Source organism: Rhodotorula toruloides, assembly GCF_000320785.1.
Source record: "Rhodotorula toruloides NP11 unplaced genomic scaffold Scaffold18, whole genome shotgun sequence".
Taxonomy (NCBI): Eukaryota; Fungi; Basidiomycota; class Microbotryomycetes; order Sporidiobolales; family Sporidiobolaceae; genus Rhodotorula; species Rhodotorula toruloides.
This window is the reverse complement of record NW_015622978.1, coordinates 123674-149206: the sequence shown is the minus strand read 5'-3', so window position 1 is coordinate 149206 and position 25533 is coordinate 123674. Positions and strand designations below refer to the sequence as shown.

The following is a 25533-nucleotide window of genomic DNA, read 5'->3' as shown; positions in this document are numbered from 1 at the left end:
CTGGACTCGCGCTCGCTCAGGCTACCCAGCCTACTCCGCTACTTCATCCAAACAGCTTGGTCAGTCTATCTCGCTGGTCGACGACTCGCTCATGACGACGTGGCGACGACGAGATGGAGGAGAAGGAATGGCGGCGGCTGGAGGGAACGGACGGAGGTCGACGGATCAGCGGGGAAGACAGATCGAAGGCGGCGTCCAAGCTGGAGGACTGTTCTGAGGAGTACGAGCACAGCAGCACGCAGGCTGAGCGGAGTGGCAGGGAGGATGCGCCGCCTTTGCCTCGAGGAGGAGGAGCAAGGAGATGAGGCGAGATGACGGCTCGCGCAACGTTCTTACTGGTTCGTGGACAGTTTGAGGCTGACCAGCGACTCTCTGTGCACCTGCAGACTGCTGCGCGAACTCGCTCGAGTCGCAAAGGACCCTCTTACACTCCCTGACTCTTCCCTGAGGGATCCCCAAGGTGCGTCTATGCTGTGCTTGGCGGGGGACTACGCGCTGACAGCCGTTCCACAGGTCGCCTAGCGCAGCCAACATCCCCACAGATCCACCAGGAACCCGCCTGAACCCTCTCTCCCTGTCGCCATGCTCGTCCTCCCCGGCGCCTCCGTCTTCCACCCTCCTCAGCGAGCGGCCCTCCTCGCGCGCGTCAATGCCAGCGCACCGCAGGTCACCTCCGTCGACGCCGTCTACGTTCACTACGTCGAGCCCGTCTCGCTCGCGGCAGGCAAGACTCTCGCCGACCCAAACTCGAAGGAGCGCAAGGTCCTCGATGCGCTTCTCAAGTACGGCGACGACTATGCGCTTGCCGAGACTCGGCCGGCTGTTGATCTCGCCGTCGAGGTCGGCAATGCGCCCGGCGTGATCTGGGTCGTCCCGCGTGCCGGAACCATCTCGCCTTGGTCGTCGAAGGCGACCGACATCGCTCGTATGTGCACGCTCGACGGCACCGTCCAGCGCATCGAGCGCGGCATTGCATTCGTCGTCAAGGCCAAGGAAGGCGCTCAGCGTGTCGCACACCTGGAGAACGTCGCGCACTTCCTCCACGACCGCATGACCCAGCTCCTCCTCGACCAAAAGCCTGAAGCCAAGGCCCTCTTCGAGCGTGGATCGCCTGCGCCACTCAAGACGATCGACTTGAGGGACAAGAGCGTCACCGAGGCAAAGGAGAAGCTCGTCAAGGCGAACGAAGATTTAGGGCTCGCGCTTGCTGGCGACGAGCTCGACTACCTCGTGGAGTCGTTCCTCGCGTCGGCTGCGAGCGGACGCGACCCGACCGACGTCGAGCTGTTCATGTTCGCCCAGGTCAACTCGGAGCACTGCCGGCACAAGATCTTCAACGCTGCATGGGTTGTCGACGGCCGGGAGAAGGACAACTCGCTCTTCGCCATGATCCGCAACACCCACAAGCTCACTCCCGAGCACACCATCTCCGCCTACTCGGACAACGCCGCCGTCATCGATGGCTCGGTCGTTCCCCGCTTTGCCGCCGCGCCCTCGACTGCCGCCAACGTCCCCGTCTACCAGGCAAACGAGGAGCACATGCCGATCCTCATCAAGGTCGAGACGCACAACCACCCTACCGCTGTCTCGCCCTTCCCTGGTGCCGCTACCGGTTCTGGCGGCGAGATCCGTGACGAGGGCGCGGTTGGTCGCGGTTCGCGCCCAAAGGCTGGTCTTGCCGGCTTCACCGTCTCGAACCTCCTCATTCCCGACTTCGTTCAGCCCTGGGAGACCGACTTTGGCAAGCCCGCACACATCGCCTCGCCGCTCGACATCATGATCGAGGGTCCGCTCGGCTCGAGCGCCTTCAACAACGAATTCGGGCGACCAGGATTGACGGGCTACTTCCGCACGTTCGCCGAGGAGATCCCTTCACTCGACAAGGACGGCAAACCCTCGACCGAGATCCGTGGGTACCACAAACCAATCATGATCGCCGGAGGCTACGGCAACGTTCGCCCCGAGTTTGCGCTCAAGGACAAGATCGAGCCTGGCGCGCGTCTCATCGTCCTCGGCGGTCCCGGCATGCTCATCGGTCTCGGTGGAGGTGCCGCGTCGTCGATGGCGTCTGGCTCGTCCTCCGCCGACCTCGACTTTGCCTCGGTCCAGCGCGAGAACCCCGAGATGCAGCGGCGGTGCCAGCAGGTCCTCGACACCTGCGTCTCGCTTGGCAAGGAGAACCCGATTCAGTCCGTTCACGACGTCGGCGCAGGCGGTCTCTCGAACGCTCTTCCCGAACTCGTCCACGACGCCGACCTCGGCGGTGTCTTCGAGATCCGCGATGTCCTCGTCGACGACCCCGGCATGTCGCCCATGGAGATCTGGTGCAACGAGAGTCAGGAGCGCTACGTCCTGGCTGTCGGGCCGGAAAACCTCGAGCGCTTCGAGGCGATCGCCAAGCGCGAGCGCTGCCCGTACGCAGTTGTCGGAACCGCCACGACCGAGCAGAAGCTCGTCGTCACCGACCGCCTCCTCGGCCAGGATGCTATCAACCTGCCGATGTCGCTCCTCTTCGGCAAGCCTCCTCGCATGAACCGCAAGGCTGTCACCCTCCAGCCGCCTCGCAACGCCTTCGACTCGTCGCTTACGACCTACCTTCCGCTCGCCGAGTCGACTCGCGATCTCGTCGACCTCGCCGTCGAGCGCGTCCTTCACCTTCCTTCGGTCGGCTCGAAGTCGTTTCTCATTACGATTGGCGACCGCTCCATCTCGGGTCTCGTCGCTCGCGACCAGATGGTCGGCCCGTGGCAGGTTCCCGTCGCCGACGTTGCCGTCACGTCCGCTTCGTACGGCTTTGACGTCCTCGCCGGTGAGGCCATGGCGATGGGCGAGCGTACGCCTCTCGCGCTCCTTTCGCCTGCAGCATCCGCTCGCATGGCCGTTGCTGAGTCGCTCCTCAATCTCGCCGCCGCCAACACCCCTTCGCTCGCGCACGTCAAGCTGTCGGCGAACTGGATGACCGCGGCTTCATACAACGATGGCAACGAAGGTGCGGCTCTGTACGAGGCGGTCCAGGCGATCGGCATGGACCTCTGCCCGGCACTCGGTGTCAGGTGCGCTCCTTTCCTCTCCGATTGAGCGGAACTCCGATGCTCACTACATCGCCCAACTCGCAGCATCCCGGTCGGCAAGGATTCGATGTCGATGTCGATGGGATGGAACGACGAGGCCGGCCAGCGCAAGACCGTCACTGCGCCCAACTCGCTCGTCGTCACCGCCTTCTCGCCCGTCACCAACGTTGATCAGACCTGGACGCCTGAACTCCAGGTCTTACCCGAGCCGACCGTGCTCGTCTTCTTCGACTTCGCGAACGGCAAGCAGCGTCTCGGCGGTTCGGCTCTCGCGCAGGTCTTCAAGCAGATCGGCTCGGAGGCGCCGGATGTCGAGGACGCGAAGGTCCTCAAGGCCTTCCTCGAGGGCTGCAACCGGATTCGTGCCGAGCACCCCGAGGTCGTCCTCGCATACCACGACCGATCAGACGGCGGTCTCTTCACGACCGTCGTCGAGATGTGCTTCGCGGGTCGTATCGGCGCGGAGATCATGGTCGACGCGTTCAAGAAGGACGACGACGCAATCGCTGCCCTCTTCAACGAGGAGCTCGGCGCCGTCTTCCAGGTTCGCCAGTCGGACGTTCCTGCGTTCTCGCAGGCCTTCATCCGCGCCGGCGTGCCCTCGACCGCGATCCACCCTATCGGTCGCGTCGCTTCGAGCCGCGAGGACCAGGCCGTCAGCATCGCTTCGGGTGGCGCCTTGCTCTGGTCCTCTACCCGCGCAGCGCTGCAGCAGCAGTGGGCCGAGACGTCGTACCGGATGCAGGCTCTCCGCGATAGCCCTCAGGGTGCCCTGGAAGAGTTCGAGAACATCGCTCGTGACGACAACACCGGCCTCTTCTATCGCCTCTCGTTCGACCCGGCGCAGAACGTCGCCGACCCCTTCCTCGAGAAGCTGACCTCGCTCAACGACCGACCAAAGGTCGCCATCCTCCGCGAGCAGGGTGTCAACGGCCACATCGAGATGGCCTGGTCCTTCTCGCAGGCTGGCTTCGCCGCCGTCGACGTCCACATGTCGGACCTGATCACCGGCAAGGTCTCGCTCGCCGACTTCAAGGGTGTCGCCGCATGCGGTGGCTTCTCCTACGGTGACGTTCTCGGTGCCGGCAACGGATGGGCGAAGTCGATTCTCCTCCACGACCGCGCACGAAAAGAGTTCTCCGCCTTCTTCAACGACCGCACCGACACCTTCGCCCTTGCCGTCTGCAACGGTTGCCAGCTCTTCTCGCAGCTTCGGGAACTCATCCCCGGCGCCGAGAACTGGCCGTTCTTCAAGCAGAACCTGTCGGGCCGCTTCGAGGGTCGCGTCTCTCTCGTCGAGGTTGTTGACTCGCCTGCGACGAAGGACTCGGTCTTCCTCCGCGACATGGCCGGCTCCATTCTCCCTATCGCCGTCGCACACGGTGAAGGTCGCGCGACCTTCATTGCTCCCGCGTCGCAGGAGAAGAACGCCGCAAACGTCGTCGTTCGTTACGTCGACCCGTCCGGCCAGCCGACCGAGCGCTACCCGTACAACCCGAACGGCTCGCCCGGCGGAATCACCGGTGTCCAGGCGCTCAACGGCCGCGTCCTCGCGATGATGCCGCACAAGGAGCGTGTCCAGGTCCTCGCGGCCAACTCGTGGTACCCGAAGGAGGCGGGCAAGAAGTGGAACCGGCGCGGACCTTGGACTCGCGTCTTCGAGAGCGCTCGTGTCTGGGTCGGTTAGGGTAGACGTCGCATTTATAGATTCTTTCTCCCGGCTGTGCTGCTTTCTGTTCTACCGTCGTTTGCAAGGAGCCAAGTCGTCCAAGTCCTGTCCGTACGACGAGAAGAGAGGCGCAAACTGTGATGGACTGCAGATGCTGCCGACGAGGAGAGAACTACATAGGATAGCGAGCTAGAACGACTGGATGCGAGCGGGCGGCGAGCGATGAAAGGAAGAGTTGACGGCTTAGGCGAGCTGAATGCCGTTTTGCTGGAGGTACTGAGCGAAGGGCGTCGCGTACTCGGGGTTGACGCCTTGCAAGAGCGCCGGGATCTTGCCGGGCTGCGCCTTGCTCGCCTCCGCCAGGCCCTTCGCAAGGTGGTCCTTCGGGTCCTGGACGTAGGCGACCGGGTCCTCTCGGGGCTTCTCGCTTGCGCCGAGCTTCGAGAACGACGCCTGGTAGCCGACGTCCTCGGGATCGACGATGTTGACCTCGTCGCCATCCGCGGCCGACGTCGTCTTGCTGATTGGGAGCGGGAGGGCGAAAAGCTTGAGAAGCGCCTCCATGGTGGGAGTCCTGCGCGAAAGAGCTTGTCAGTCGGCGTTTGAGGGGAGCGAGCAAGAACAGCCTACCAAGCGCGGACGTGCGGCTCGTTGAGCATCTTCGGGCTCTTCGTAAGCAAGTTGGCGAGACCGACGGCGACGAGCTTGCGGTCCTTGGTCGGGGCCTTCTGGACCTCAGGCAGGAGGACGGGAAGAACCTGAGCGAAAAGACTGTGACGAGCGATAGGCGTGAGCGGCATGCAAGCTGAACCTATCGAATCGACGCACCCAGGCTGAGGCTGGACGCCATCGAGGAAGCCGACGACCATGTCGGGGTTGAGATCGCTCTTCTGAACCGCGGCGGCGAAGCAGATGAACTTGAGGAGGCCTTGCGAGAACTTGTCGGTCTTCGAGGCTTGCAGGCGAGTCAGGAGCAGGACGAAGATCGGGGTAGACATGTACTGCTGGATGCTGGAGCTGCGGGAGCGCTTCGTCAGCGATGGTTGGGGAGCGGGAAGAGTGAGGGGAAGGCTTACATCGGGAGGTACTCGATCAACGCCTCAAGGAGCTCGAAGCCGTGCTGGTCGTTCGCCTTGCTCTGGATGAGGTGCTGGAAGATGCCGAGCATTGGCGTGACCTGGCCGGCAGCGACAATCTGCTGTGCGCCTCGGCCAAGGAACGCTCGCAAGAGCCGAACGAGAGCAGGAATGTTTCCTCGGCTCTCCCAGAGCGTCGGCGTAAGGAGGGGAGGGAGGAGGACCTTGTACGAGTCGGGGAGATCGGACGATGTAGGGTGGAGTTCGAGGAGTTGCGAAAGGATTTGGAAGACGAAGGGCGTGAACTCCGAAACGTCCTGCTGAAGAATGATGTGGAAAGGCGGGAAGAGGGCAGACTCGAACGTCGAAAGAGACGAAGGGTTGGCGGCTGTGACGAAGCTGCGGCAGATCGCGCATGTCAGCTCCGTGTTGAGCAAAGGCGAGCTCGCCGCGACGTACCGAATGAGGGCCGAGATGCTCTCGAACGTGAAGTGGTTGAACTTGGGGTTCGAGGGGTTCTTGCTGATCTCGCCGAGGATGGCGACAAGGTGCTGCAAGACCGTGGAGTAGTAGGGTCCGACAGACTGCCGTGCCGTGATAATGACGCGCATAGCGGCTGCGAGGTAGTGAGCTGGATCAGCGCGCGCTTGAAGCAAGGCAGAGCAGCGGACCTACACTTCATCAAGTGCTCGTTCGCCGCAACCTGCTGAGGCGTCGTGCCGCTCTCGATGATCTTAAAGAGCGCCAGCAAGATGCCCTCGGCGTGGTCGCGGATGTCGCCCTGCGCAAAGCTGCGAGTCGATACTGGTCAGTCGGATCAGTCACTCTTCTGCGAGCGAGAGAACATACAGGAACGTGTTGTTCTGCTTGATGAAGAGGATACGCTCAATCGTGATGGCGGCGTAGGTGTGGATCACGAAGGAAGGGTTCTGGAGGTGAGGAATGAGGAGGGGGAGGACGGAGAGGAGCTGCTCCTTCGTGAGCTGGGATGCGTAGCGAGGTCAGCATGGTCACGTCCAGTCGAAGCGGCAGTAGCGAGGCGCACCTGCATCCGGAAGGTGTAGAGGAACTTGATGGCGTCGGCCTGCACAATGGGGTGAACGGCGCCAGGCGCAGCCTGCAAGTCTGCGAGAACGTGGTCCGAGAAGAACTTGATGACATCGACGAGGGCGTTCGTCGAAGTGACGCCTTGTTGCTGCGTCGAGCCACGGGTTGCGATGGAGGTGAGGAGGAAGATGGCCGTGTCCTTCGACTTCCAGTGACCCTGCGGCGATGAGGCGTATTGCTGGAAGGAGAGCAGTGTTAGCTGAAGCGAGAGATCGGAATGAGTGGTTGAACTCACCTGGAGATACGCGCCGATGTACTGCGTGACAATCTGCGTAACCTGCGCCTCGAACTGCTCCATGAGCGCCCTGGTGAAGTCGCTCGCCGCCTGACGCCTCGTCTCACTGCCTGTTATCGCGGAAGTCGTGAGATCCCGGGCCTAACAAGATGCGCTGCGGTCACGTACTCGCACTCTCCAAGTCTCGCCGCACGTACTCCGCCGGGTCGTCCTCGAACAGCTCCTCCTCGAACGTCCGCAGAGTCATGTTCGGCAAGACGATTTTCTCGCAGAACGCCTCGAGCGTCTGCTGGTTGTCGAAGAGCGTGCGCTGGGAGGGCATCTTGACGACCGTACCGAGGAAGCCGGTAGCTTTGGCGACGAGCTGCGGGAACGAAGGGTGAGAGGCGGCCAAGCACGCAGGCGAGGAAGCGAAGTGAGACGCACCGTGTCGTACTTGATCGCCGGGCTCAGCTTCGTCAACAGACCCCAAGTCTTCTCGACAAACGGTCCGAGGTATCCACCCTCGCCAAACGCATCGAGGTACCGCAAGCTGTACAGCTGCGCGATCTCGCAGATCTCCGCCTTCGCGCTCTCCAAGTCCCCGGCCTCCTCATCCTCGTCCTCGTCGGCCGGTGCGGCACCGGCTGGCGAGTACTCGAGGTACTTGAGGAGGAGGGGCATGAATTGGCCGAGTCGGTCCTCGAAGAATTCGGGGAGGTCCTGGGCGTTCAGGTCGTGGTAGAGTTGGAGAAGGAGAAGGAGCGTGCGGAGGAGGAGGGTGAGCTGGTCTGCGGGGAGGGCGGTGCCGGAAGAAAGGATAGAGTCGGTTTGCTGCGGGAGGAGAGTGGTAAGCGAGAGGGAATGGGGCGGGTAACCGTGAGGCCGACCTGGAAGAGCTTCAAGTAGGGCTCGCAGAAGCGGTCGAGCACAAACTTGATCTCGAGGAAAAGGGTGTCGCTGCGGAACTCGGAGCGCCATCTGCCAGCGAACAACAGGATTAGCTCGCTTCGAAGAGACGGAGGGAAGTCTGCGGACCGCCTGAAGATCGAATGAGCGGTTTGCAGGACGGCGTTGTTTACAACGAAGTTGTCCGTCGTGAGTTGCGACGTCAGTTGCTGTGAAGGAGGAGAGTGAGCGAAGCACAGCTGGACACGGCGGAAGAGAAGGCGGAAGAGAAGTCGCGCACGTCAACCAGGTTCTGCCACTGGTCCGGGAAGTCCGCCTCTGCCATGATCGCGATCGCCTCTCCTACTTGCACCTGCAGCGCAGGCTCGCCAGACAGGGCGATCATGATGGAAACGACGGACTGCTTGAGGGACTCGGCGGTCGCGGTCGTGAGCGGGGTGGGCGCGTCCTCCACCTGCGGACAGAGTGTGAAAGCAGTCAGTCAAGGTCCCAGACGCCTCACTTGGGCCTTCAGACAGTCGGAACGGCTTCATCGCCGTCCTCCTGGGGAACTATGAGTGAACAGGTGAGGAATCGTACTCACCGCCCAGTTCGCCTTGATCCAGTTCTTGAAGTTGAGTGCAGCTGCCTGTCTGACCGCCTTCTGCTGCGTTCCATCCTGGGCGAGCTGGAGAATGAGCTGGCCAAAGGACGGGTGAGCCTGCGCCTGGAGGAGCTCGCGCTCTGCCTGGCGGCGGGTTGCGGCGTCGGGCGAGAGCGTCGAGACGAGCACGTTGGCCAAGGCAGCCAATTCAGCCATCGCAGCGAGCTTCAGACGAGAGCGAGGGGTGAAGCGGAGGTTGACCTTCGCCTCGAAAGTTGGATGAGGAGTCGGTCGGCGTCGAGCTCTTCTTGTGCTTCCTGCTGCGTTGTGCAGTGTAGGAAAGCACTTGAAAAGCTGTAGCAGAGCCGAAGGTAGCGAACCAGAATCTCTTTCTCAACTCCATGGTCGAAGATCCGCGCGACTTGGTGAACCCGCTTGAATACAGAACGACATGACCGATAGAGAACGACACGGACCGATACATACGACACGTCTCATCGCCTCGAGGCCCTCCGCTCGCCGCTGACCCGCCTGTCGAGCGCCCTCGTCCCCGTCGGAATCATCGTCCGCTGCAGCTCCTTGTCAATCTCGACAAACTTCCGCCATTCCCACTCCTTCGCCTTGCCCTTGCCCTTAGGGTCGTCGCCTTCCTGCTGGCGCAAGTCCCCGCCCGCTGCGCGACGTTTGGCGCCGCCTCCGCTCGTCTGGAGGAGCTCGATGATCCGGGACTCTTCCTCCTCGCGCGACGACTCGGCTTCCTCGATAGCGTTGACGACGTCCCAGACACGACTGCGTTCGCCGTTGCCCGACGAGCGACGCCGACGGGTAGGCTGACTGCCGAGCGCGAGCGTCGAGGCGTCCGCTTCTTCATCGAGCGTAACCCGCGAAGTCGTCGCAACGGGAGAGAACATGTCGTCAGAGGCGTCCGCATCTCGAGCGAAGTGCGAAGGCGGAAGAGGGAGGATCTTGCGGTCCTTGAGGTGAGGGAGCGGCTTGCCCGAGATGGCGGACGGGATGGGCGGGTACGGCTTCGACGTCTCCGCAAACTGCGGGGTGACGAGAGTGGATGACAGCTTGACCTGCTGCATCTCTGGCTCGGGCGATGCAGAGGCAGAAGTGGCAGCCGTGGCGCGTGTCGAGGAGGGCGATGGAGCGGGAGAGCGGCGAACGAAAGAGCCGAGGTAGGAGAACAGGCGCGACGCAGAGCCGGGCGATTTGCTCGGCGGAGCGTCGGGCTGAGCCGAGGTCGACTCGCGCAATCCCGCCGAACCAGACGCATCCGCATCAGATCCTGGAGAAGGCGATCCGTCGCGCGTCGTGTCCTGAACAGGTACTTTGGGCTTCTCCGGCGGCGTGTCGTCGTAGAGGTGGCGCAAGGCGGGATTGGCGAGAGCCGTGGGAAGGTAGACAGCCTCGATGGACTCGCGGCGGGTACGGCGTTCCCGGCGGGACGATGACGAAGCGAAGAAGGTCTCGTCGTGTTCGTCTGCCGAACTCGACTCTCCTTCCTCGTCTCTCGACGATACGGACTGGCGCTCGTCGTCGCTCGTCGGTTCCGCCTTTACGCTGTCGAGCGACTCGGGCGTGTCCTCCTGGTTGTCTTCCTGCTCGACCGGCGATGAGGCACGGCGAAGCTCAGCTTCGAGCGGCTCGTTGCGAGGTTGCTCGACGGCGGGGAGGGGTCGGGCACTAGATGCAGAGGATGCGCCTCGGCGGGAACGAGCATCCTTGGCACGACGAGCCTTGAGCGCATCAACGCGTACGACAAGCTTGTCCCTGCGGTAGATTGCGTCGTCAGGTCGAGCAGCAGATCTTGGAGAAGAGGCAAGCGCACCAAGCCCACTCGCCGACGCACTCATCGCGCGAGACTCCCCACTTCCGCAAGAAAGCCTCCACGACGTCTTCCGTCTCGACATCCTCGCCGACAACGGATGCTGCAGCGATCGACTCGCTCGTCATGGAGACGGAGGCGACACTGGTGCCCCTGCGCTGACGGCGGCCGAGTTCGACGAGTGTCTGTTCGAGGCGCCGCCACTCCTGCGAGGTCCAGCGTTCGCCGACAACGCTCGAGAGACCCGCCGTCGAGTCGCGCTCGCTGCGTGCGGGCGTTGCGATATCCTTGACGGGCTGAGCATCCGTAGAAGTGGCGACGGCGGGCGACTTGCCGCGGGGGTTCTGGTCGCGAACTTCGTCCTCGGCGTCGAGCAGCAGCGTGCGCAGCTCCTCCTCCTCTTCCTCGTCTTCCTCCTCAGCGCGCTGCTCCTCGCTTGCGTCACCCTTCTCCGTTGGAACCGACTCGATGCCCTGCTCGACATACTTGTGGTGGACCTTGAGGATGGCAGCCGCACGAGCTGCAGCACGGGCGTCGGTCGAGGAGACTTCTATGACCGGCAGACTCGGGTGCGATGGCCTGCGACGACGTTGCGAACGAGTGGAGGTGTTCGAAGCGAGGGAGGCGTTCGAGCGAGAGTGTGAGAGGGTCGGGAAGGTTGAATCGGGCGCGAGTGTTCGCGTTTGCGGGTGGAGATAGGGTCGCGAGAATGGCTCGTCCTCCTCGTGTTCGGTAGACTGAGCCTTCTCGCCTTGTGCAGGGTCGGCAGATGGCGAGGCGGCCTGCTCGTCTGCAGCCGTAGACTCGTCTTCCGCTCGCAGCGTCGAAGCGCGAGGTCCAAACAGCAAACCCTGCAGCTTTGTCCGACTGCCCTCGACAAACTCGCCTATCCGCGCCTTGAGAGGGCTGCCGCCGACACTCCGCAACGGCGAAAGGGACGCTCGTTCCTTGCCCTTCCTCGACGCCGGTGTCGACTCCTGCTGCCTGCGGTCCTGCAGAGGCGACGCCATGACGACCGAGCGGATTGAAGCGGCGGGCGAAGACATCAGGACGTCGCCGTTCGCGGAGCGAGCAGGCGAGGCGAACGAGCGCATCGAGGCGGCGGGCGAAGCCATCCGCTCGTCGTTGTCGACGGCGTCCAGCTCCTGAGTCTCCTCGACTGGCGAAGGTGACTCAGCTGGTCTGGCGTCGAGGGCGGGAGGAGAAGGCGAAGCGTCCGGCATGGCGCTCTGCGACCTGCTGCGCTCAAGCGTCTGCGACTCCTGGCCAACGAGCACGACTTCCTCGTCATCCTCGTCCTCCTCGCTGCCGTCGCCGCTTCCTCCAACATCCTCCTCGACAGCCTTGACCGACTCAACCATCGGACTCGACGCATCCAACCCCGCAAACTGGTGATACTCCCTACTCTGCTCCACGTCTCCGCCTCTCAGCCTCGGATTCCGCTCATACAGCGTCGCAGTGCGCGCCAGCCCCGCATGAGGGGGAGGCGAGAACGAGCTGGAGCGGAAGAAAGCGGGTCCGCGAGTCCAGGCTTTTGCGGAGGAGGGAGGGAGGGGAGCGGGTGAGGCGGCGTGTGAGGAGGGAGCGAGGGAGGGGAAGCGTTCGCGAGGGAGCTTCGGGGAGGCGAAATTTGGTTGGTGGCGGGAGGCGAAGGAGGGCGCGGGCGAGGGCGAACGGAAGGGAGAGAAGAGCGTGGCGGGACGGAGGAGGGCGGGCAGGACGGGGACGTAGGCTTGTGTCGACGCAGACGATGCAGCCGGTCCTGTGGACACCTGGCGTCTAGACTCGACCGCAGCCGGCACCTCCTGCGAAAGCTCCTCGAGCTTGACCTCCTCTTCTTCGACTTCCGCCTCGACAGCCTGCCCCGTCTCGACAGGCGCAGCACCAAAGACATCTCCCTCTTCCTGCTCCACACTGTCTCTTCTCCAGTCACGAGCCGGTCGACCCCGCTTCTCCTCTGCAACGAGCTCTTCCTTCTCCTGAGTCTCCGCCTCGCGAGCAACAGAAGCGCCACGGACAGGCGAACTGTCGAGTCGAACGGGGACGATCAAGTCGTACTGGCCAGTACGATTGGGCGGAAGTGGCGGGTACGAAGGGCGAGCGCGGCGCACCGACGCGGAAGGATGGAAGAAGGACGAGGTGGGCGCGTCGACCTCCTCCGCCTCGGCTTCGTCATCGGTCGAGACGTCCGAGTTTGCGGCGTCGGCCATGATTGTCGAACGAGCGGGCGAGAGTTGCATCTCCTCCGCAGGCTCTGCGCCGCCTTCGCCGTCCGAGCCCGAGGATTGCTCCTGCAAGTCGAGGAACTGGTCCTGCTGAACGTGCTCGACATTCTGCGGTTCGACGTTCTCGCCGTCCACTGCTGCGTCCTCGGCAGGCTGCTCGACGGCTGTCTCGCCGAACTGGATCGGGTTTGCGTCGAAGTCGAAGTTGTGACCGTCGAAGCCGCCCAGGTCTGCGCCGTAGCCGTCAACCTGCTCCGTTTCCGCTGGTGCGGACTGGTCGAAGCTCGGCGCGGCAGAGTTGTCGTCGAAAGCGAGAGGCTGGAATGCCGGGACGGGTTCTGAGTCCCAAGCAAGCGAAGCGGGAGACGGCTGACTCGTCGTCGCCTGTCCCTCAAGCTCCCGCTCCACACTCATCTCCTTCTTCACGCCCTTCCTCGACCCCCTCAACGCCTCAACCGGCCTCGCACTCATCTCGCGCGCATGAGCCCTCCAAACCCTCTGTTTCCCCTCCCCTCTACCCCTCAACTTGTCAGCGGGGAGAAGGAGGAGCTCGTCCGGCTCTGATTCGTCGTCGGAGGAGATGACGATTGCGACGGGGAGGGTTTCGGAGGGTCGAGGACGGGCGCGGGTGTGGCGGGAGGATTGGGAGGGCTGCGAGGCAGAGGGGCCGGGTGCAGCGATCGATGCGGTGACGGTAGGAGGGAGAGGGGAGACGGAAGAGCGACGACGGGCTGCGAGAACTTGAGGGGCATGAGAGGGACCGGGAGGAATGGGCGAGCGAGATGTGCGGCGTGAGGCGGCGGTAGTCGATTTGCCTGACGAGTGAGGTTGGGACAGCTGGCTTAAAGTGGGTGCCAGAAGCTGCGAAACGAAGCAGGTAAGCGCCACGGCGAAGAGCAGACGAGGACCGCAAGAACGTACCTCCGCCTTGCCCTTTCCCTTTCCTGCGGCAGTCGTCTTCTCCCTCGGCGGGCTCTGCGAGTTGGGCGGCGTGGGCATCTGCTCCTGGTCGTCCTCAGCCTCATCGAAGCGGACTTTCAATCCGGACGTCTGCTCGTCTCGACCGGCACTCGGCGCGTCCTGCTCGTCTCCCGAAGGCGAGTCGCGTCGGATCACGATCGTCGCCTGAGAAACAGTCTTCCTGAGAGTGCGTCCACCGCCGTTCGCCGTATTTGACGCGATGGAGGGGACAAGGGGGATCTTCGAGATCTTGAGCGATCCTCCCTTCGCACCCGCAAGGCTGGCCGACTTGCCCGCGAGACTCGGCACCGGTGGGACGTTCTCGTTCGCGCCTGTCGCGCCTGTCGAGCGGGGGATGCGCGAGCGAGTCGAGGATGACGAGGGCATGCCCTCGGGAGCGAGCGAGAGGAGGGGACAGGAGGTCTGGGCGCAGTGTGGACGCGTCGAGGCGGGTCAGTCGGTCGCTGTGGGTCTGCGGCAGCTGCTATCAGCCTTGCGCACGTCCTGCGGCATTGCAGGAGGGCGCACCTGGGTCGACGAAACTCGAGGACGATGGGCGCGTCAACACGGGTCGTTCGAAACGGCGAGCGGGTCGGGCGGTCGAGCTGGAGTCACTTGCGCAATGTCCACCTCGAGAGAGCCGTCACAGCCGGGCAGAGTGTGCGTTCTTGAGCGAGGCAGGGTCCAAGGTGAACTTGGCCAGACGCGTCCACTCGCGAGGGTGCACGTGACTTGAATCTGGCGAAGTTGCGCTTCTTATGAGTGCAGTAGAATACTCGATGTCTGCAAGCCTCCTGACAAGACCATTAGCAGCTTCTCCTGGCCACGCGACTTGTTGCGGTCTTCGAGCGAGATGTCAAAGCGGGTTGTCCTCCTCCCATTCGCTCGCATCGCTGGACACGCTAGAACTTGCGTATAGTGACTCGCTTGAGACACTGACAGTCGACTTGGACCACTCCAGCAGCGCCGCGACCGCTCGACGACGACTCTGCGACCTCCTGGATTGACATCTTCCTCATCTCGACACACACCTCCAGTGGTCCACACGCGCCCAGAGCCTCGTCTGACACTGCCACACGCCTGCTCGCAATGGGCAGTCCACCCATCCCCGACCGCTCGCCGACCAAGCGCGCAGTCTCTCCCTCTTCCCGCCCGCCAGCGTACCGAGATCGCAGTCCACCGCGTCCACACCCCGGCACCCGTCCGCCCGTCGCACCCGCCAGCGTTCCATTCAGCCCACCGAAGCGCAAGACGGGCGGGAGCATCAAGGGGAAGGAGCGGGCCACGAGCGAGGGAGTCGAGGGACCCGGTGGAGATGGAGAGTTCCCGCCCGCGCCTGTGCCGACGTATAGGCACTTGCTGGGATCCAACAACGGTGGAGCAGCGTGCGTGCTGTCCGTACTGCCTTCGAGGCGCGTTCTGAGGGCAAATGACGCGCTCGCAGGAATCCTCTCCGAGTAATCGCGCACATCGAGTGCGTTCCGCTCTAATCATCCTTCTAGACGAAGCTGACAAGTGCGATGTGACGCAGTATCGACGCCGCGTACGCTGCGATGGAGATGAGCCGGTTGGGCATCCCCGACGATCAGCCCATGGCAGTCCAGCAATGGAACGGCTTGGTCAGTCGAGCTCTGCCATTTCCTGCTTCGCAAATGTCCAACAGAAACTGGGATCTTCAGTTTGGAGCTTGACTGATACCCCTTTAACCCCGTCGCAGATCGCAGTCAACTATCCCGCGCGAGCATACGGGATCACCCGCCACGAGACGCCCGCCGAAGCGCTCAAGAAATGTCCCGACCTCAAACTCGTGCATGTCCAGACGTACAAGAATGGCGAGAAGGAGCCGGGGTACTGGGACGGGGCGAAGCCCGAGACGCATAAGGTGAGTTGGCTTTGGAACGTCTGGCAGGGCTTCCGCGACGTTCGCGTCTTTATTCGACCACACGCCGTGGTACTGACCTGCAAGGACCGTCCGCAGGTCTCGCTCGACATGTACCGCAAAGAATCGCGCAAGATTCTCGCCGTCTTCAGCGAGTTCTGCCCTATTGTCGGTGCGTCCGAGACTCGGCATTATGGGTCCGAGGAATGCTAGTCTGACTCTGAACCTCCTCGCCGCTTGTTGTCTCGCAGAAAAAGCCTCGATCGACGAATCCTTCCTCGACCTGACCCTTCCCGTCCGCCAACTCCTCCTCGACCGCTACCCCGCCCTCTCTTCCGCTCCCTCCGGCAGTCTCGACGAACCTCTCCCCTCGCCATCCGCGCTTGGCGTGCAAGACGGCGACATCAAGTGGGACGGATTGTGCAACTTGATCCCTTTCTCGGGGCAGAAGAAGGAGAAAGTGCGCCGGCTCAATCCGGATGGAACTGCCGCGCCGCCTTCTTCGTCACCTACAAAGGCTGTCGCTCCTTCCGACGGAGCTACAGCGCCCGCACCACTCGCAGCAGCAGCGGACGACAGCTCACCCACGCCCGACCCGCCCGAACCGCCTCTCACCTGGTCCGATCTCTGTCTCTCGCTCGGCGCGTCGATCGTTCGCGACGTTCGTGTGGCGGTGAAGGAGCGACTGGGGTATACGTGCTCGGCGGGGATCGCAACGAACAAGATGTTGGCGAAATTGACGAGTGCTTGGAAGAAGCCGAATGCACAGGTGCGTTGCGGACGTCTTTGTCCTTCATCTTCGTTGCTCGCTTCAGCGGGCTATGCGGCTGAGCATCGAGAGTGGCCGCGTACAGACCGTCCTCCGACACTGCGCCGTCCCAGCTTTCCTCCGCCCAATGCCGTTCCAGAAGATCCGCAACCTCGGCGGCAAACTCGGCACTGCTGTACAGGAGACGTATCAGGCTAACACGGTGGGAGACTTGCTGTATGTGGCGTTCTGCTCGATGTTGGCGCTTTCAGCCGGTCGTTCCGGCGCGAATTGCCTTTCAACTTTCGAGTCACGCTGACTCACTGTACGCAGTACTTTCTCGCTCGCGGAACTGAAGGCGAAGCTCGGCGACTCGAGCGGGATGTGGCTGTGGGAGATCGTGCGCGGCTTGGACTACACCGAAGGTGCGTCGGCCTTCCTCCCGAGCATGCTGTCGTAGCGCTTTCATCTGCGCTCGACCCGCTGTCAATTCGGGCATGAGCTGACGGCTAGCTTGCCCCGCAGTTGACACGAAGACGCAGGTCAAGAGCATGCTGTCGAGCAAGAACTTCCGTCCGTCGATCAAGACGTACGGCGAGACGGTGCGTCGCGTCTCTTCCCTCTAGCACTCGCTTCTCCGTCTTACATGATGCCCGCCGGCTCGCAGATGCACTGGCTCAACATCCTCGCGACCGAGATGCACCTGCGCTTGACGGAAGCTAGGGAGGATTCGCCTGGGCTCTGGGTGCGCAACTATCGCTTCCTATCTACTAGTCTGCCGCTAACATCGCCCGCATCGCAGCCCAAGACGATCACTTTCACGCACCGCTCGCCGACCTTCGTCATCCACTCGCACCAGATCCCCTTCCCCTTCACCTCGACCCTCACGATCAACTACATCCTCCGCCATGCCGAAAAGCTCTTCCGAACCGCTATCGGCGCGCAGACCTCGACTGGTCCTCCGCCGACGGCCGAGACGCCCATCGGACCTTACTCGAATGTCCAGCTCAGCTTTTCTGGACTTGAGAGGCTCGAGGAGGGACAGCGTGGGATTGAGGGGTTCTTTGCGGCGAAGATGGCGAAGGGTGCGAGTGCGCAGGGATCGGGCGAGAAGGAGAAGAAGCGCAAGGAGAAGGAAGCAGTCAACGGGTCGGCGGACGAGGTTAAGCCGGCGAAGAAGCGCAAGGTCGACAAAGCGGCCACGAAGAGCGCGAAGGCGGGCGACACGAAGGTCAAGTCGCGCTCGCCGAGCGTCACCGTCCAGCCCGACGGGACCGAGCAGCTCACCCTCTCGTCCGACTCTGAGGAAGATGCCGGTCCGCCTTCGCCTCGCCGGCTTCCGACAGCCAAGTGCGACGAGTGTGGCAAGAAGCTCTTCATCTCTGTCGAGGCCCGAACGGCGCTCGCGAAAGGCAGTTGGAAGGAGGACGAGGTCAAGGCTGCGCTGGAGAAGGAGAAGGCCGAGCATGCCGACTTTCACGTCGCCAAGGCCATCCTCGGTGCGTCTTCGTTCTCTTCGACGCGTTCTGTCACGGCCTCGCACTGACGTTCGTCCCCGTTCTGTCTCTCGCAGAGAAGGAGCGAAAAGCAAACGGCTGGGGCTCGGGCGGGTCGACAAGCGGCGGCGCCAAGACGACCTCGTCGGCAGGCTCGAATGGCAATAGCAAGAAGGGGAGTAGGAAGCAGTTGAAGCCGTCGAAGAAGGAGAAGGAGCGGGAGAAGGGCAAGTTGACTGGCTTTTTCGGTCGCAAGGGGTGATTTTCCGCGGTCGTTCGCAGTCTGTCCTGTCGTTGTACTATCGCTACTTATCACACGCAATCCAGCTCGCCTGTCTTTGCCGTCGTTCGTGGTAGACGCGTCCTCATCGCCCCCACCGCTCTCTTGTTTTGACAAGTCACTCTTGCACTCGCTCACTTCTCGCTATGCCTACCCTCCGCTCTGAATCTGCTCCTCGACGCTCCTCGCGCGTCGTCCAGGCCGACAAGGCCGCCGCGAAGGCCAAGGAGGCTGCCTCTGCCGTCGGGGACAAGGCAGCGAAGAAGGCGCGACCTGCGGCGAAGAAGGCGGGCAAGGTCGTGAAGAAGGCGGCGGCCAAGGCAAAGACTGCTGTGAGGAAGAACGTCGTCAAGCCTGCGGCCAAGAAAGTCGCGAAGGCGGCCGGTGTCGACGTGAAGGAGGACGAGGAGGACAAGCCCAAGTCCACCTCGCGGAAGCGCAAGGCAGACGAGGCAGAGGACGACAAGGACGAGAAGGAGGACAGCAAGAAGCAGAAGAAGGACGAGGGCGCGTCCGGGAAGTACACGATTGGCGACGTCGTCGAGGATGTTGTCCTTCACAACGGTGCGTCCCTCTCGTCGATTCGGCACTCTTATGCGCATCTGACACCTTCTCATGATATCCACAGAGGACGACAAGGAGGTCTCGCTCAAGTCGCTCTACGACGAGAAGCCGCTCGTGATTTTCTCGTACCCCAAGGTTCGTCGCGTCCATCGTTCCCCCCCTCGCTCAGCGATCTACTCGCTTGCGCGACTGACATGCCACCCACTCGCGCAGGCCGACACTCCCGGCTGCACGAACCAAGCGTGCGGCTACCGCGACATCCACAGCGAGTTCTCCGACCTCGGCTACGGAGTCTACGGTCTCTCGAAGGACAAGCCGACCGCGCAACTCAAGTGGAAGACCAAGCACACGCTCGGATACTCGCTCCTCTGCGACCCGGAGGACAAGCTCCTCAAGAAGCTCGGCGCGACAACTGCGAACAAGTGCGTTTCCTCTGCAATCCGCTGAGCAATCCGTCACGTTTTTCGCGTCAACCCTGCTGTCGTGAGCTGACACAGCCATGCACAGGCGCTGCCACTGGGTTATCGCCAAGGGCGGCAAGCTCCTCGAGGCCGCGATCGGCGTCAAGCCTGCCAACGACCCGAAGAACGCGGTGCGTATCGCTCACGAATCGCTCACAAATCTGCTTCGCTGACAACGCTGACGCTGCACACGAGTGTAGCTCGACTTCGTCAAGTCCATCAAGGACGGCGCCGCCGAGGAGAAGAAGGACGAGTAAACCGCCTCGCCCCTCCCGCGTACACCCTCAAAGTCGTCCATTCACCCTCCCAGCTTCTCTCGATACCCGTTCAGTGTCTCGCTAGTCCTTCCTTCGTCTTTCTCGCGCGTACTCGTCTCGTGAGAGACGAGTTGCGATCTAGTTCTGTGCGCTTTTGACGTTTGACCTCTGTTGCTCGCTTTCCTCTGTGCCATCCAAGCGTCTCTGCTCAGGCGCTCCTCGAATACAACCGCGTGCGAGAGTCTCTAGAATCTGCCCGAGCAACAAAAGCGTGTGTCAAACAACGATTTTTCTTGCTCGATACAGTCTCGCCTCGGCGCTACACGATTCAGACGCTAGCTCACTTCGCCTTGCCGCCGAGGAGGGTCTTGAGCTCGCCCGAGCGCTGCTTCGCCTCGAGGTCGGAGCAGCCTGTGCGCGTCACTTGGGGGGTCAGTCCGGCGAAAGAAGGCAGAGATAGGGAACGGGACGAACCGCCAATGAATTTCCCGCCGATCCAGATCGAGGGGACCGTACGCTGGCCGGTCTTGTTGGCGAGGGCGTTCTGTTCGTATTGAACGACTACAATCAGCACCTCTTCCTCGAATCGAGGGGGAGAAGCGGCGAGGGAGTCGCAGCCGAACGTACCTGCCAGTCCGAGCCCTCCTCCATCTGGTCGAGCTCGTAGACGTCAAAGTCCTCGCCGGCGTCCTTGAGGATTTGCTTGGCACGGCGGCCTGTAGTGAAGGAGCGGAGGGGCGAGAGGACGGAGTTCGAGGTCAGAGAGAGTGAGAATCCGGTGGAGAGAGAGCGGACGTACAGTAGGGGCAGTACGACTGTGCAGAAGGACGAAAAGCAGGTCAGTCTCCGTCGAGAAGAGAAGAAGGCTGGATCGGCAGGAGACGAGGAGGACGAAGTAGGCCAACGCCGCGCAGTCCAGTTCGCCAGTATGCCGAGCGTGGCATAGTGTCACGAAGGTGCACTCCAATTGCTTCTCCCTCCCGCCCTCGCGATGTTCGCCTCCTTACAAAACCGACCGAGCCACCCCTCCGCCTCCCTCGCGAGTCGCTGGCGGGAGTGGAGACGTCCAGACAGCCTTTTCCCAGGCTTCTCGGATGCACGAAGCCTTCCAACGTTTCTTCGTCCAGCGAGCGCCGCGAACAGGCTGATGAGGTAATGGCCGGTCGACGAACCTTTGAGAAGACGACGGTGCGCTTGCCCTGCGCGATCTTTTGCTCGACGGCTTCTTTGGCGGACATCGTGACTGTTTGTGGTGGTTGGGCGGCTTCGGCGGGTGGCGGAGTGATGTGCGAGAGGGAAAGGGACGAGTCGGCGAGTGAGAGGGAGGTCGAGGAGCGGTAAGCGAGGTGACGGTAGGTTTGGATGAGAGCGACAATTGGCAGCAACGACACGACTGCCAGGACAGTCAGCAGCCTCGCTCGCCGCGTCAGCATGCCGCGGAGCGAGGGAGAGGAGGAAGAGGTCGCCTCGACGCTCTCTCGCCGCGCAAGTTGGGTATGACGGGGATGCTGTAGCTCTAGAACAATCTCGCCGTCGTCTCTGACCAGTCAACCAGCGGAAGAAGGTGTAGCGGCCGTGACAAAGGCCACCCCCACCTCCTCGCTTGGGTCTCCCTCTCACCGCTCACACCGTTCGAGCTGCTGCCTTGTGACCGTCTTGCTAGCGAGCTACCCGCCCAGACACTGCTCAGGACTGTACAGCGCTCGCCGCCACGCTTGCTTGACTCGTCACCACCTCCCCACTCTCGCGACATCCTCCCGATCGAAGACGTCCTCACGCTTCAGCAACAGCTCAGGCAGACGAGAAGATTACTCCAGTCAATCCAGGTCTATCGCAACACCCCGAGCCGATCCTGACCGCATCACCGGAAGGCGCCACCGTGGAACAACGGCGGACATCGCTCGACAGCGATAGGGGAGGGAGCGGGACTCCTGGGCTCGCGGGAGGAGCGGGGGGCGCAGGAGCGGGTATGACGAAGAAGACGGAGCAGGCGAAGGCGGATCAGCTCGTACAGGTGCGTTGCGAGTGCCAAGTCTTCCGTTCACACGCGGGTCATCTGCCACGAGATGCCGTCTCTGAACCTGGATTCCAGCGCTTCGACTGACCCTTGTACATGCCTGGCGACAGCAATTCTACGCCAAGACATGCGCGATCGTCTCGCAGGCGCGCTTGACCCACGTCGTCGACGATCCAGCATACTCGCCTACAAGCCTCGCCTCGCCTGTCCCGGGAGACTCGACGCCGTCTATAGGGCCTAGTGCAGCGAGCGGGACGCGGAAGCCGAGTGGGAAAGAGCGCGGTAGGAAGACGAACAAATGGGTGGGTCGGAGCTTCGATTGATAGCTTCTGTTGTGCTGAAAATGGCTGACGCTTATCACTGTCGCTCGGTTTGCAGTTCAACCTCGAGCTACCGGACAATGACCTGTTTCGGGCGGAGCTTCGGACCTGGCGGAACGTATCGCATCTCCTCTCCGCGACACTTTCGCCCTCTTCCTCTGCGCCTTACTCCGCTGCACCGTCGTCCATCTCCTCGTCTCAGCCTCACATACCGCCGATGGTTCTCGAAGTCGTGCTAGACGTTTCCGACTTGACGCCCAACCAGGTACTTGTCCTCTCCGATCAGAAAGGCCGTCGGATACGAGTCGATGGCGGTCGGTCAACGAGCGGTGCAGGCGCACACGCACGATCAGGTGCTACTTCTCCGCTCCCGATCTCGCCGGGTGTACGAAGTCCCCGCTCCGCAGGTGGACCGAACGTCCCAGCCCCTCCCGTCGTCCTCGAACGATGGGTCCTCTCCCTCCATCCTCCTTCTCACCCGTCACCTTCCTCCTCCTACTCTTCACCTTCACCATCCGCCTCCACAGCCGCGACCCAAATCGAGCTCCCGACAGTCTACAAGCACTCAATCCTGCACTTCCGAACACTCTTCTCCCTCGTCCGCGCTCTACCAGCCTACTCGCTCCAGCGTAAACTTGCGAAGCGGCGAGCGGGGGTCGGAGGAGCGGGACTGAAGATCGCGGTGAGGACGAGGGCGGGGTTGGAGGACGAGGCGAGGGAAGGGGAGGTCGGGATTGAGGTGCCGATTGAGGGGAGTGGGAGAGACGGGGACACGAGGGAGAGAGGGACGGAAAAGATCGTGTTCCCTGGGGTGGCGACACCGTTTGGGTGAGTGGCGGTCTGAGATCGTGACGAGCTGTCACTCTCGGACGCTCCGGTCTTCAGTTTCTTGAGTTACTCACTCACGTTCTCCTTCGCAGGACTCTCTCGCTCGACTTGACCTACCGCACCAACACCGACTTCTGCGTCGAAGAGATCGAGACGCTCCTCTCGTCCCGCTTCATCGACGAAGACTTTTTCCGCCCAACCGTCGCCCGCTACTCGTCCGCACGTGAAGATGTCCGACCAGGCTCCTTACCGATCTCGGCCTCTCGAGCAGGCGGAGGCTTCCCCTCGACGAGTCCTGCGCACGCAAGTCCGCCAGCCGGTCCTGGCAAGGGCATGACAGGTCTCGGACCGCTTCCCTCGTACGGCTCGCTCTCGTCGCGACATCAGTATGCTCCAGTGCTTCCTTCGACATCGCCTCATCAGCCTCATACGTCTTCTCCTCTCGCCCCTTCTCCTCGTCCGCCTAATGCCCTTCCCTCGCCTCTACACGCGCCAGTACCCGTTCGAGCGACGACTTCGCCCGTTCCCCTACCTGCATCCGGCTCGTCACCTCGCCCAGAGTCCGCCCAATCCGCCACCTCGAGCCGCTACTCGTACCCGCACTCCGTCGCAGCTGTGGCCGGTACATCCGCCCCTACCGGCGCGGCAGCGGGAGCGGTCGAGCCTGCGTTCATCTCGCTTTCTCGCGCTCGTGCGCCGAGCTTCTCCGGCGCCGGCGGAGCAGGAGGAATCGAGCGCGCGAGTCCCTCGAGTGTACCCAGGCGCCCAAGTATGGGTTCAAGTGGCGCAAGCGGATCGCCCATCTTCCGACCCGGCAGCTACTTCACCTCCGCAGCAGCAGCAGGCGGTCTGTCTTCGTCGCCGTCGTACAGCTATGGCCCGATCACGCGCCAGCAACCGCTCGCCTCGACTAGCGGCGCCAGCCCGTCCTCGCAACTCTCGTCGGGCATTTCGCCTCGCTCGCCGGTCGTACCGCAGGGCGCCGCAGCACCTTCTCCTCGACCGATTCCCGCGCCCTCGTCCTCTCCCTACGCCGGCACTCGAGCGTACAGCTACTCTTCGCAACCCGCCGGGATCTTTGGCAGCCAAGGCTCGTACACTGCGTCTCGCTCCTACGGCCGCGGCGGATCATCAGGCGGATCAGGCGAGTGGGGAGGGCCAGAGTCGCTTGGCGCAGGCGCTTCGGGTATCGCTCGACCGCGAGCATCGAGTCGGCTGTCGTTTGGCGCGGCCGGGAGTCCGGGCGTCGCGGGTGTGAGGGGGACGTCGAGGCTCGGGACGATGATGCGGCAGCATGACGAGGCGCGAGCGAGGCTGGGAGTCGTTGGAGGCGCGGCAGAGGAGAAGAAGCGGTTCATCAACGAAGGAGGGACGCCGGACGACGCGGACGACATCAACACCTTCCTGAGCATGCTTGACTCGAAGCCGGACCTGCGAGGGCTCGAAGCGAGTCGGTCGATCACTTCGGGCGAAGGAGCTTTCGCCGCCAGCGGAGTGGGTAAGAGCGGCGTGCTGAGCAAGAAGGATGTCGACGAGCAGCTTCGGCAGCTCAAGACGAGCGTGTACGGCGCCATGGGCGAGGGAGGCGAGTCGCCGAGTCCACCGCCTTTCGGGCTCGGCTTGAGCGGAGGGCCCAGTCCAGGCCAGCGAGCGAGCAGCGCATTGAGTGGGATCTCGAACTTGCGGAGGCAGACGAGCCGTTTGTCAATCGAGGAGGACCCGGTCGCTGAGCAAGCTGCACTCGTGGCCGCCCAGCGCGACCGCACGACGAGCGGGGAGCGTTCATCGCCGGCTGAGGCAGGATTGGCGGCGGTACTGGAGAAGACGCCTCGCGCCGGACACCGTGCACTCAAGCGAGACGCCCTCGTCAGCCCGGCTCTCTCCGCCACGTCCAGTTCGACCGCTCAGCCCCCGCCTCTCGCCATCGAGCCGGCGCTTGCGCAGCTTGACCCGCGTTTCCTGCCCCTGCCGACCTCGTCCGCAACTTCGCCCCTCGCCTCGCCCGGCACGCATCCTCACCCGCCTTTCCCCTCCATCGGCCCGCTCGGCGCTCAGCCTTATCCTCCTCTCCCGTATCCGCCCGCTGGTACACCCACTTCCGCTCTCGGCCGCACCGAGCCCATCACCTTCGCACCGTACATCTCGCGCGCCTCGCGTCAACCGCTCAACCCGCCTGCAGGCGATGGCGGGAGCGGCTTCGCCTCCACCATTGTGTCGGAGCATAACTCGGGCGCTGCGTCGATCTCGAGCTTCTACACGCAGGAAGGCGATGGAGACGAAGGGGTCGCGAGCTCCGACCGAGGTGAGGAGGAGGCGGTCGGTCGGCTTGAACTCGACGACTCGCCTGTGCCGGAGGACATGCAACGCCGAGGACGCGCTTGGGGACTCGCACTCGGGTCAGGCGAGGTGGACGAGGAGGAGATCTCGCTCGCGTCAGCTGGTGCGCAGCACAGTCGCGACCCTACGCCGGCAGCGGGTCGCCTTGGCAATTCAGGCGGTGGAGCAAGACCATCCGTCGGCGCAGGCTACTTTGCCAGCAGGAGTCACAGTCGAGGAGGAGGGAGTCCGCCTTGGATGTAAAGCGGTTTCGAGGGTTGCCTAGACTTGCTTCGTATTGTTGGCTTTCTTGTGTATGCTTCCCTGTCTGCATCTCGCATCGTTCTCTGCGTGCCCTTCAAGCTCGTTGTGAAGGACGAGCGAGTCGGGCGCGCTGGGCCTTCTCAAGCTCGCTCGAACAGTCCGTAGCACAAACAGGAAAATAAAGGATTGCACAGAGAGTCCGTTGTCACAGATAGTGAGGGTCGCAAAAGGCTAGATTACAGGAGAGGACAAGGGAACGAGGGTACAAAGGAGGAGAAGAAGACAGGAGTTCCGAAAGTGTTTTCTTCGGATGCGTCCGGCTGGGATGGGTACAGAGGGGGTGCTACTATACAGGTGGAGTGGGCCGGGGCTATTAGAGAGGGTACAGATCATCAGGTGGGAGGACGACTATCCAAAGGGGGAGGAGAACCTATTTTTTCCGCCACTGTTTTCCGTTT

General features: G+C 62.8%; 7 protein-coding genes across 7 annotated transcripts; 4 read left to right on the top strand and 3 right to left on the bottom strand.

The window, feature by feature from the left end:
* Positions 1 to 582: 582 nt before the first annotated feature.
* RHTO_02389 (phosphoribosylformylglycinamidine synthase) lies at positions 583 to 4758 on the top strand (the record flags this gene model as incomplete). The annotated part of the gene is made up of 2 exons (XM_016416064.1): positions 583 to 3053; positions 3117 to 4758. The coding sequence occupies 2 exons, from the start codon at positions 583 to 585 to the stop codon at positions 4756 to 4758; spliced, it is 4113 nt and encodes a 1370-aa protein (XP_016271892.1).
* Positions 4759 to 4983: 225 nt separating this feature from the next.
* On the bottom strand, positions 4984 to 8845 carry RHTO_02388 (importin-alpha export receptor; the record flags this gene model as incomplete). The annotated part of the gene is made up of 15 exons (XM_016416063.1): positions 4984 to 5314; positions 5371 to 5511; positions 5569 to 5757; positions 5817 to 6215; positions 6276 to 6432; positions 6492 to 6607; positions 6666 to 6799; positions 6862 to 7101; positions 7159 to 7268; positions 7327 to 7522; positions 7585 to 7971; positions 8028 to 8118; positions 8176 to 8255; positions 8327 to 8500; positions 8630 to 8845. 15 exons carry the CDS (start codon positions 8843 to 8845, stop codon positions 4984 to 4986), a joined length of 2961 nt encoding a protein of 986 aa, XP_016271891.1.
* Positions 8846 to 9123: 278 nt separating this feature from the next.
* On the bottom strand, positions 9124 to 14032 carry RHTO_02387 (uncharacterized protein; the record flags this gene model as incomplete). The annotated part of the gene is made up of 3 exons (XM_016416062.1): positions 9124 to 10405; positions 10464 to 13546; positions 13607 to 14032. The coding sequence occupies 3 exons, from the start codon at positions 14030 to 14032 to the stop codon at positions 9124 to 9126; spliced, it is 4791 nt and encodes a 1596-aa protein (XP_016271890.1).
* A 702-nt stretch (positions 14033 to 14734) lies between these two features.
* Positions 14735 to 18030, top strand: RHTO_02386 (DNA polymerase eta subunit; the record flags this gene model as incomplete). Its single annotated transcript, XM_016416061.1, has 12 exons — positions 14735 to 15030; positions 15090 to 15119; positions 15177 to 15264; positions 15363 to 15527; positions 15624 to 15696; positions 15776 to 16293; positions 16379 to 16509; positions 16606 to 16697; positions 16798 to 16874; positions 16940 to 17017; positions 17075 to 17771; positions 17846 to 18030. The coding sequence occupies 12 exons, from the start codon at positions 14735 to 14737 to the stop codon at positions 18028 to 18030; spliced, it is 2430 nt and encodes an 809-aa protein (XP_016271889.1).
* Positions 18031 to 18194: 164 nt separating this feature from the next.
* On the top strand, positions 18195 to 19330 carry RHTO_02385 (peroxiredoxin Q/BCP; the record flags this gene model as incomplete). Its single annotated transcript, XM_016416060.1, has 5 exons — positions 18195 to 18612; positions 18677 to 18747; positions 18826 to 19034; positions 19120 to 19204; positions 19274 to 19330. 5 exons carry the CDS (start codon positions 18195 to 18197, stop codon positions 19328 to 19330), a joined length of 840 nt encoding a protein of 279 aa, XP_016271888.1.
* A 245-nt stretch (positions 19331 to 19575) lies between these two features.
* RHTO_02384 (glutaredoxin) lies at positions 19576 to 20763 on the bottom strand (the record flags this gene model as incomplete). The annotated part of the gene is made up of 6 exons (XM_016416059.1): positions 19576 to 19582; positions 19675 to 19741; positions 19805 to 19874; positions 19958 to 20046; positions 20130 to 20145; positions 20503 to 20763. 6 exons carry the CDS (start codon positions 20761 to 20763, stop codon positions 19576 to 19578), a joined length of 510 nt encoding a protein of 169 aa, XP_016271887.1.
* A 536-nt stretch (positions 20764 to 21299) lies between these two features.
* RHTO_02383 (autophagy-related protein 13) lies at positions 21300 to 25075 on the top strand (the record flags this gene model as incomplete). Its single annotated transcript, XM_016416058.1, has 4 exons — positions 21300 to 21344; positions 21458 to 21649; positions 21726 to 22495; positions 22588 to 25075. 4 exons carry the CDS (start codon positions 21300 to 21302, stop codon positions 25073 to 25075), a joined length of 3495 nt encoding a protein of 1164 aa, XP_016271886.1.
* Between the last annotated feature and the right edge of the window lie 458 nt (positions 25076 to 25533).